Source organism: Maniola hyperantus, unplaced genomic scaffold, assembly GCF_902806685.2.
Source record: "Maniola hyperantus unplaced genomic scaffold, iAphHyp1.2, whole genome shotgun sequence".
Classification (NCBI taxonomy): Eukaryota; Metazoa; Arthropoda; class Insecta; order Lepidoptera; family Nymphalidae; genus Maniola; species Maniola hyperantus.
The window spans coordinates 135758-147043 of NW_027189033.1; the positions used below are offsets into that span (position 1 = coordinate 135758).

The 11286-nt window shown below is 27.2% G+C and overlaps 3 protein-coding genes and 1 pseudogene across 3 annotated transcripts; 3 read left to right on the forward strand and 1 right to left on the reverse strand.

Moving 5' to 3' along the window:
• Positions 1-639: 639 nt before the first annotated feature.
• On the forward strand, positions 640-1571 carry LOC138404685 (NADH-ubiquinone oxidoreductase chain 1-like; the record flags this gene model as incomplete). Its single annotated transcript, XM_069509260.1, is given in 1 exon segment — positions 640-1571. A coding segment is annotated over 1 exon segment (801 nt), but the record flags the coding sequence as incomplete, so codon positions are not given.
• Positions 1572-7246: 5675 nt separating this feature from the next.
• Positions 7247-8495, reverse strand: LOC117996086 (NADH-ubiquinone oxidoreductase chain 6-like). The gene is given in 2 exon segments (XM_069509261.1): positions 7247-8342; positions 8488-8495. Coding segments are annotated over 2 exon segments (600 nt in total). The 3' UTR covers positions 7247-7750.
• Positions 8496-8701: 206 nt separating this feature from the next.
• On the forward strand, positions 8702-10037 carry LOC138404691 (NADH-ubiquinone oxidoreductase chain 4-like; annotated as a pseudogene).
• Positions 10038-10104: 67 nt separating this feature from the next.
• Positions 10105-11058, forward strand: LOC138404686 (NADH-ubiquinone oxidoreductase chain 5-like). Its single transcript, XM_069509262.1, is given in 3 exon segments — positions 10105-10773; positions 10776-10910; positions 10981-11058. Coding segments are annotated over 3 exon segments (816 nt in total). The 5' UTR covers positions 10105-10170.
• The last annotated feature ends 228 nt before the right edge of the window (positions 11059-11286 follow it).

Below are 11286 nucleotides of genomic sequence, written 5' to 3' on the forward strand. Positions count from 1 at the left end.
GTGTCACCTCCTCTGGGTGATAGGGACACCCCATAAAACAAAATGATTTATCTACATGTCCAGCTAATGCTAAGTCGCATTTCGAATTGCTTACCCATTGTGTTAACATTTGTAGCTATGGAGTTGTGCTATATCGAAACTAATTTCAGGTGATGACTACGAAGTAGTAGGCCCAGGTGCTGGTCCCCCCTTCCGCACCTGAGTTTGCCCCGGCACCTCCAGCGGTAGAGGCAGAGGCATCGCTCCATTCGGCGAGCTCCTCACCGGTCTCCCCTCGCGCACCGCACGCCGACAGCGTTGCGGCACCAGCTGCAAGTCTCCGCAGAGAAGATCTCACGACCTTTTCTGGCTATGACGGCGGACGAGGACGCCGCATAGTCAGGAGAGGCCGTCTTAGATTGTAGGCGGTAGTCGCCTATAAAAGCGAGGTGCGCCCAAGTACGAGGCTCATTTTGCTGCTGATTTTTGTGCTGTAATCAACGTGGTCTGGTTTGAATTATGGTTTTCTTTATTTCCGACTTTTACTTTTTGTGTCTTACGTGTTAAATTTTGTTCCAATCATTAAAAGTTTGATAATTGTAAAAGTATTTGGTTTTGTGTTAATAAATTGTGTGTTTTTAATTGAATTTTACTTCCGTACCTAAATATATAGTTATTGGGGTATTAATTTTAATTGTGGGGGTATTAATTGGTGTTGCTTTTTTAGTTTTATTAGAGCGTAAAGTGTTAGGTTATATTCAAATTCGTAAAGGTCCTAATAAAGTAGGGTTTATAGGTTTATTACAGCCTTTTTCTGATGCAATTAAATTATTTACTAAAGAACAAGTTTATTTAAATTACTCAAATTATATTTTTTATTATTTTTCTCCTGTTTTAAGTTTTATATTATCTTTAATAATTTGAATAGTAATTCCATATTATTTTAATTTAATTGTTTTTAATATAGGAGTTTTATTTTTTTTGTGTTGTATAAGTTTGGGAGTCTATACAGTTATAATTGCAGGGTGATCTTCTAATACAAATTATTCTTTATTAGGAGGGTTACGAGCTGTAGCTCAAACTATTTCTTATGAAGTTAGTCTGATTTTAATTATATTATCATGTATTATTTTAATTATGGATTTTAATTTATTAAAATTTACAAATTATCAAGAATTAATTTGATTTATAATTATAATATTACCTTTAACACTATGTTTTATATCTTCATTAATAGCTGAAGTAAATCGAACTCCTTTTGATTTTGCTGAGGGGGAAAGAGAATTAGTATCGGGATTTAATATTGAGTATAGAAGAGGAGGATTTGCTTTAATTTTTTTAGCTGAGTATTCTAGAATTTTATTTATAAGATTATTATTTGTTATTATTTACATAGGAGGTTATGATCTTAGATTATTATTTTATTTAAAAATAATTATAATTTCTTTTTTATTTATTTGAGTTCGGGGTACATTACCTCGTTATCGATACGATAAATTAATGTATTTATGTTGAAAAAGATATTTACCTGTATCTTTAAATTATTTATTATTTTTTATTGGATTAATAATAATAATAAATTATAAAATAAATTTAGTATAAATTAATAGAATAAATAATTCTTTCTTAAGTTTTCAAAACAAATGCTTTTACAAGCTCATTAATTAATAAATTAATTAATAAATTAAGATTTGAAAATTAAATTATCTCAAATTTTATTTAAAATAGGATTGATAATAAAATAAGAAAAATAAAATATTGTTAATAGTTGACTTGTAATGACATATAAATTTTCAACAGGACGAGCTCCAATTCAGGTTAAAAGAATAATTGTTGTAATTAAGAATCAAAATAAAATTTGATTAAGGGGGTAAAATTGAATTCCTTGAATTTTTTTATTGAAGGTGAAAGGAAGAATAATTAAAATTAAAATTGATACTACTAAAGCAATTACACCTCCTAATTTATTTGGGATAGAACGTAGAATAGCATATGCAAAAAGGAAATATCATTCAGGTTGAATATGAATTGGGGTAACTAAAGGATTAGCTTGGATAAAATTATCTGGATCTCCAAGTAAATAAGGATTAGTTAAGGTTAAAAGGGTTAATATCGTAGTTAAAATAATAAATCCAATTAAATCTTTGAATGTAAAAAAGGGATGAAAGGGAATTTTATCTAAGTTTCTATTAATACCTAATGGATTATTAGATCCTGTTTGATGAAGAAATAATAAATGAATATAAGATTATATTGTTGAGGATTTTTGCAATTAAACATAAATGGTTTCTCTGAAAAACAAAGTTTTATTTTAACACCCGTTTACTTTTACAATATTAGGTAGGTACATAAGTACAACAAACTATGAGTTCTCACCTGAAAAACAAAGAAACGACATTTAAAGTTCACTAATATCGCCTCCTCAACTTTATCCGTTAAATTATCTTTTTACAAATCAAAACAACGTAATTACGCCATTGCACACAATGCGTCACTCACTCCAGTCTCCACCACAGACAAGTTGATACACGCGCGAAGCGCGGCAAACTCAATTTTGTGAAATGTCATTTCATTACATCTCCCCCCCTTAAGAGCGAAAATTCTAAACAACATATCCACACAATATACCTATAAGTTATCTTCATATTCGTTTTCCGCTACTTCATCTTCTTCAGCCTCTGTTGTGACAGGTTGTAATTTTGTTATGTGGAATAAAGTTGATTCTGTTTTTCTGTTACCAGTGTCAATCCTATACATGGAGTTCGATATTTTCTCTATTATCTTGAAAGGGCCTATTTTTAATTCGTCTAATTTCTTTCTATTCAATCTATTTCCATTTTCTACATATACACTGTCTCCTATATTAAACTCTTGAATTTTCCTATTTCTATCAAATACTTTCTTGTTGTACATGTGGGATTTTATTGTATTCTCTAATGCCAATTTTCTATGAGCCATCCACTTGTCTTCCCTTTTTGTTATTTTTAATTCATTTGGTAGAATACTAACATTCGTACCATCCAGTAAATATTTTGGTGCAAAGCCTGTAACGGAGTGTTCTGTTTCATTATATTTCTGTATACATTCTCTTGCCACTGTTGTCCATGTTCTCTTATTATTTTTCTCATTTATTTTGCATCTTATTTTATTTACTACTGTTTGATTTAATCTCTCGTTCAAGCCGTTCGAGAATGGTGTATTCACAGCTGTAAAAATTAGTTTAATATTATTCTCTTGCAAATGTTGCTTAAATTCTCTTGAATTGATGCCCGGATATTGATCTGTCAGAATTATTCCAATCTCATCTGTCTCCAGCACATTTTTTGTAAGTTTTATAAAGTCACTTGCATTCTGTGTTTTTGAAGTCGCAATAAATGCATATCTCGTGTAGTGATCAACTAAAAGGTGTAGGTATTTTTTTGTTGACCTAGAGCCTCCAAAGCCACCGATAGTATCCATTGACATAATCTCAAATGGTTTTGTGGCTGGTCCCAGTTGTGACATTAATCCAAATTTTCCTTGACATCTTGATTTATTTTTTATGCATATTTCACATGTTTTACAAATATTTATGATATTTTTTGTTAGGTTTTTAGCTGTATATATTGGACTTATTTTTTTCTGCAATTGTCTGATCCCAATATGGCATAAATCTTCATGCACCTTTTTTATGAGTCTTTTACTAAATTCTTCTGAAAGGATAATCTTTTCATGTTTCTTTATTTTTTTATAATAAATTTTATTTTTGTGTATAAGATTTCTCTTTTCTTTTATTGTTTCATTTTTCTCTTGATCTTCAACTATATCTTTTATTTGTATTAAATTAACTATTTTCAATAGTTCCTCTTTGTTATCTTCTGATTCTAATACAGGGTTTCGGCTCAAACAGTCTGCTTCAACATTTTCTTTACCAGGTATGTATTTTACTGTGAAGTCATATTGCGATAGGTAATATGTGAGATCACCCAATTCTTCGTCTGTCCTGCTTTTAATGTTCATGTTCTCTAGAGGTTTGTGGTCTGAGTAGATAGTGAATTGTTTTCCAATGAGCCAGTGTTGCCAGTATTTAACAGCTTCTTTCATAGCAAGACATTCCAAATATATAGCCTTTTTCCGTTTTTGAGATTCATTCAGTTTTTTTGAGAAATATGCCACCGGTTTGTCTTTACCATCTAGTTGTGTTTGTTTTAGTATTGCCCCGATGCCCTCGAAGGATGCATCTGTAAAGATTTTTATTGGTAAGTCTTTGTCATATATTTCCAATATCGGCTGAGAACATAAATATCTTTTTATTTGATTAAATGATTCTTCACACTTCTCTGACCACACAAACTTTTGATTTTTTCTTAATAAATTATGTAATGGATCTAAGATAATTGCGCTTCTTGGTATGTATTAATGGTAGAAGTTGATTTTTCCCAAAAATTGTCTGATATTCTTTTGCGTCTTAGGAGTTGGAAAAGATCTTATTGAAATCAAATTGTCTTTTAGTGGTCTTACCGAATTGTTCTGAATTACATGGCCAAGATACTTTACTGAGTCTGAAGCAAAGGTACATTTTTTAAATTTCAATCTAAAGCCTTCTTTTATTATTGCCTCTAATACACTTCTTATGTGTTTTATATGTTCTTCAAAAGTGGACGAGTATATCAAAATATCATCAATATAGTTTACGGAGTATCCTGTGAGATTGTGCTTTCTTAGAATATTGCTTAAAATTCTCTGGAAAATTGCTGGTGATGTTTTCAAGCCAAAAGGGAGGCAGGTCCACTGGAAGTGGCCATCTTGTGTGACAAATCCTGTTTTATTTCTATCTTGTACCCGTAGTGGTATTGCCCAAAATGCTGAGTTTATATCCAGCGTGGTAAAATATTTACAATTTCTAGTTTTAATAATCAAATCATCTATTAATGGGAAAGGTTGAGCTTGTGGTACAACAATTTTATTTAGTTCTCTGAAATCTACACATAAGCGGGATTTTCTATTTTCACCTTTTTTAAATGCTAAAGTCACTGGTGCAGCGAATGGACTGTAGGATTCTTCGATTAAATTATTCTTTAGTAACATGGATATTTGCTCTTCAATTTCTAATTTATCTTCTATTGTACATCTGTATGGTCTTTTACTACAGTATCTATTTACTAGTAAATCTATACGAGCTTCATAATCTTTAACTGATCCTATATCATACTTGTCCTTAGCAAAAATTGTTTTATATTCCTTTATAATTTTCTCTATCTCAATTTTCTTTTCATTATCTAAATGGTCTGTCATACTAACAAATTCCTGTGTTTCTATGTGTTCATTGAAATTTATTGCATATGCTTTTATATTCTTATCTTCATTTGTGTTATCTTTAGACATCATGTCTATTTTATTTGTTGTTTTCTTTTGCTCTATCCGCAAGTCCTCATTTTGTGTTAATTTGAATTTCTTTATCATATCCAATCCGACTATAAAATCATCAAAATCCTCATTTTCTATTATATATACATCCACCTCTTCTTCTAAATCAAAGATTTTTATTTTTATTGTTATCAAGCCATCTGTCTTCTTCACATCATTAACCGTTTTCATATATGCTATATTCACGTTATCTTTTTTTCTTTTACTTTAATCAGTCTTGAATTTATTAACGAGATCTGTGAGCCTGAATCATAAATGCCGCTCACTTCTAATTTATTTTCTAATAAAAGCTTGATTTTGATTAATGGTGTACTTACTCGTTTTTTTTTTCAGTATTCATGTCTACTTCAATAATGGAGTTATTAGCTTTAAAGAGCTTTTCAGATTCATTTTTATTTTTTTTAAACCAACATGACTCCTCCGGATGATATTTAATTCCTTTGTCCAAAGATTCACAAGTCGTACATGGCTTCTTCTCATTAGTTTTATTTTTATAAAAAAATGTACCACTTTTTCTTATAGTTGAGTTTTTCTTGTATATCATACCTTCATATTTTCTTATCTCGTTGAACAAATCAGTAGTGTTATTGAGTTCGTCCCTGTTTAACCTATTTAGGATAAACCCAGGTAGACCTGTTGCAATCAGATCTGTCATTGTTTTCGGGTCTATCGATTTGTTTATATCTAGTATGAGCCGCTCTTTTTTATAGCATAATCAATCAACAATCCTTCTTTATACCTGAATGCGAGGGCAGTTGTGACCATGTCCCATCCTTGATTTTTAAAATTTCCAAAAATTTGTCTTTCCATTCCTTCCATTCAGAATTTACTGTTAATTTAATAACCATCGAGCTATACCAATCTAAACAAGATTTTTCTAAAAATAACCGCAATATGTCTATTTTTGTTTCATCTTTTGTTATATTAAAGCGCTCACATTCTTTTTCAAAATTCTCTATCCATTGCATTGCATTAGGGTTCTTGCTTGTGAATTTTTCAATAATAAATTTCTCTGAAATATGTTTTAGGTTATGTTGATTTTCTTTCTTGGTTGTAGTTTCTATTAATTTTTCCAATATATGTTGCAAACTGTCATCTCTGTGTTCTGGTTGTTTTGTGCTCATTTCTTCTAAATATTGATCTGAGAATTGCATATTACCTTCCTCATCTATGTACGTTTTCTTTAGATTTTCATCCAATTTTATCCATATTTTTCTACTTTGGTGTCTTTTTTTTATGCTATTTTTTATTTTTGAGAAAGTGTTCATTTTAACAATATACGTATGGTGAATCACCGGCTTCAACTCATCAGGTAAAACATAACATTTTCCTTCTTCTGTAGATATTGAGGTTATGGCCAATACATTAGATTTGCCATCACTTGAATCTTCTTTTCCATCCATCTTCCTTTAGTTAACGAAAATGTCGTTTTATAAGATTATATTGTTGAGGATTTTTGCAATTAAACATAAATGGTTTCTCTGAAAAACAAAGTTTTATTTTAACACCCGTTTACTTTTACAATATTAGGTAGGTACATAGGTACAACAAACTATGAGTTCTCACCTGAAAAACAAAGAAACGACATTTAAAGTTCACTAATATCGCCTCCTCAACTTTATCCGTTAAATTATCTTTTTACAAATCAAAACAACGTAATTACGCCATTGCACACAATGCGTCACTCACTCCAGTCTCCACCACAGACAAGTTGATACACGCGCGAAGCGCGGCAAACTCAATTTTGTGAAATGTCATTTCATTACATGAATAATTGTTATTATAAGAATAATAAAAGGTAATAAAAAGTGAAAGGTATAAAATCGAGTAAGGGTTGCATTATCAACTGCAAACCCTCCTCAAATTCAATTAACTAATAGAGTTCCTAAATATGGAATAGCTGAGAGGAGATTAGTAATAACTGTAGCTCCTCAAAAATATATTTGTCCTCAGGGGAGAACATAACCTATAAAAGCTGTTGCTATTAATAAAAATAAAATAACTACTCCAATTATTCAAGTATAAAAAAAATTAAAGGATTCATAATAAATTCCTCGACCAATATGAAAATAAATACAAATAAAAAAAAAAGATGCTCCATTAGCATGTAAAGTTCGAATTAATCAACCATAATTTACATTTCGGCAAATATAATTAACTCTGAAGAATGCTGTTTCAATATTAGCTGTGTAATATATAGTTAAGAATAGTCCTGTAATAATTTGAATTATTAAGCATAAAGCTAGTAAGGATCCAAAATTTCATCACCTAGAAATATTAGAGGGAGAAGGTAAATCAATTAATGATCCGTTAATAATTTTAATAATGGGGTGAGTTTTTCGAATAGGCTTATAAAAATTTATCATTAGTTAAAAGAACGAAGTGGCCCAAAAAAAATATTTGTGATTTTTACTACTGCAATGAGAGTAATAAATAAATAAATAATTATTATAATTATTAATAAATAGGTTTGTTCATTATATAATTTAAATAAATTAATATTATTTTCATTAAAAGTGAATAAAAATGTATTAATAAAATTATTTATATCTTCATTAAAGGAAAAATTTAGTCAATTTAAATTATTTTTTGTAATGATAATAATAAAAGTAAAAATTATGATTGGGGTGGAGAAAATAAATTTATTTAAAAAAGAAAAATTTAATAATTCATTAGATGCAATACTTGAGATGTAAATAAAAAAAACTAAAAGTCCTCCTAAAAAAACTAAAAATAAAATATAGGAAAATCAATAAGAATTAATAAGTATTCCTAATAAAAGACAAATAAATAAGGTTTGTATTAAAATTACTAATCCTATTGAAATAGGATGATTAATAAAAAATATAAAAATAGATAAAAAAATTACTATAAAAGATAAGAATATTTTTGTAATATCAAAGAATAGTTTAATAAAAATTATAATTTTGGAGATTATAGATAAAGAAATTCTTTTTCTTTGAAGTTTTTAAAGAAAATTCTTATTTTTGATTTACAAGACCAATATTTTAATTAAATTATAAAAACAAATGATAATATTTAATATATGAATAATAGTATTTATTATATTTTTATTTGGGAATATAATTTTTGTAAGAAAACATAAACATTGATTGTTTTAATAAGATTAGAGTTTATTGTTTTAAGATTTTTTTTTTTCTTTAATGTTATATTTAAGAAAGGTTGATTATAATATATATATACTAATAGTTTTTTTAGTATTTTCAGTATGTGAAGGAGCTTTAGGATTATCAATTTTAGTTTCCATAATTCGAACTCATGGTAATGATTATTTTCAAAGATTTAATTTAATTTAATGATAAAATTTTTAATAATAATAATATTTATAATGCCTTTATGTTTAAAAAAATATATATTTTGAATGGTTCAAAATATAATGGTAATAATTGCTTTTTTATTTATAAATATGTCTATTAATATTAATAATTTTAGTAATTTAAGATATATGATAGGATGTGATATAATTTCTTATGGGTTAATTTTATTAAGAATTTGAATTAGATTTTTAATAATCATAGCTAGAGAAAGATTATTAAAAAATAAATTTTATGATAATTTTTTTTTAATAAATATTATTATATTGATAATAATATTATATTTAACTTTTAGAGTAATAAATTTATTTTTATTTTATTTATTTTTTGAGGCTAGATTAATTCCAACTTTAATATTAATTATTGGGTGAGGTTATCAACCTGAACGAATTCAAGCAGGGTTATATTTATTATTTTATAATTTATTTGCTTCTTTACCTTTATTATTAGGGATTTTTTATATTTATAGAAATATAAATAGAATAATAATATATTTTTTAAAATTTTATAATTATAGATATATTTTTTTATACATTAGAATAATTTTAGCTTTTTTAGTAAAAATACCATATATTTTGTTTCATTTATGATTACCTAAGGCTCATGTTGAAGCCCCTATTTCTGGTTCAATAATTTTAGCAGCTATTATATTAAAGCTAGGGGGGTAAGGACTTTTACGGATTATAATTATTTTACAGAAAGTTGGGTTAAAAATAAATTTTATTTGGGTGGTTATTAGATTAATTGGAGGATTTTATATTAGTTTAAAATGTTTTTGTCAAATTGATATAAAATCTTTAATTGCTTATTCATCTGTATGTCATATAAGAATTGTTATTGGAGGGATTAGGGAGGAGATTGAGGATTTATTGGTTCGTATGTTTTAATAATTAGTCATGGATTATGTTCATCTGGAATATTTTGTTTATCAAATATTAATTATGAACGATTGAATAGTCGAAGTTTATTTCTTAATCGGGGGTTAATAAATTTTATACCTTCTTTAAGATTATGATGATTTTTAATATTATCCTCAAATATAGCAGCTCCTCCATCATTAAATTTAGTAGGTGAAATTAGATTAATTAATAGTTTAATTAGTTGATCTTGATTAACTATAATTATATTAATATTAACTTCTTTTTTTAGCGCCGGGTATAGATTATATTTATATTCTTATACACAACATGGGAAATATAATATTGGAATTTATAGATTTTATACAGGAGTTTCTCGGGAATATTTGATATTAATATTACATTGACTTCCTTTAAATATTTTAGTAATAAAAATTGATTATAGAATACTTTGATTTTATTTAAATAATTTAAAAAAAATATTGATGTGTGGAGTCAAAAATATGAGTATATTCATTTTAAATCATTAATAAATATTCTTTATGTTTTATTAGATTTTTTTTTATTTTTTTTTTATATTAATTAATTTTTTTATGTCAATTTATTTTATTATAAATGAGATGGTATTATTTTTAGAGTGGGAAATTATTTCTTTTAATTCAATAAATTTAGTAATATCTATTTTATTAGATCCAATTTCTTTAACTTTTATAATATTTGTATCTTTAATTTCTTCTTCTGTTATTATATATAGTAAAAGTTATATAAGATCAGAATTAAATTTAAATCGTTTTATTATTTTAGTTTTATTATTTGTATTTTCAATAATTCTTTTGATTATTAGTCCTAATATTATTAGAATTATTTTAGGTTGAGATGGATTAGGTTTAGTTTCTTATTGTTTAGTTATTTATTATCAAAATATAAAGTCTTATAATGCTGGAATATTAACTGTTTTATCAAATCGAATTGGGGATATTATAATTTTAATAGTAATTGCTTGAATAGTGAATTATGGAAGTTGAAATTATATTTTTTATTTAGATTTTATAAATAATGATTATTCAATAAAAATTATTGGGGTTATAATTATTTTAGCTGCTATAACTAAAGGTGCTCAAATTCCATTTAGTTCATGATTGCCTGCAGCTATAGCTGCTCCAACTCCTGTTTCTGCTTTAGTTCATTCTTCAACATAACAGTAACTGCTGGTATTTATTTATTGATTCGATTTAAAAATTTATTAGTAAATACAATATTTATTAAATTATTATTATTATTGTCAGGTTTAAATATGGGTAAAGATATAAAATCTAAAAGGAGTCGTAATACAGTAATTTCAGTCGAATTGTGTAATGAGTTTTTAAATAATAGCTATTATCAATTTTATACTATTTACACAGATGGATCAAAAGATCACACTGGCGCCGGAGCGGCCTTCTATGACCCTCAAGCAAATATCTCTGTTAAATTGTCTATAAAATCCAACATAATAAGTATAATGTTTGTCGAACTGATTGCCGTAGCCGAAGCATTGTCTTATATAGAATCTCTGTCATCAGGTAATTATGTCATTATGACTGACTCTAAATCGTAGATAAGTTGGCCAAAGAAGCGGTAGAAGAGGGTATTTCTTTTAATTGTACACCTTACTGGTCGGATGTTTTACATGTGGTAAAAAGGCATTGCCTTGGCATTTGGAGGGAACA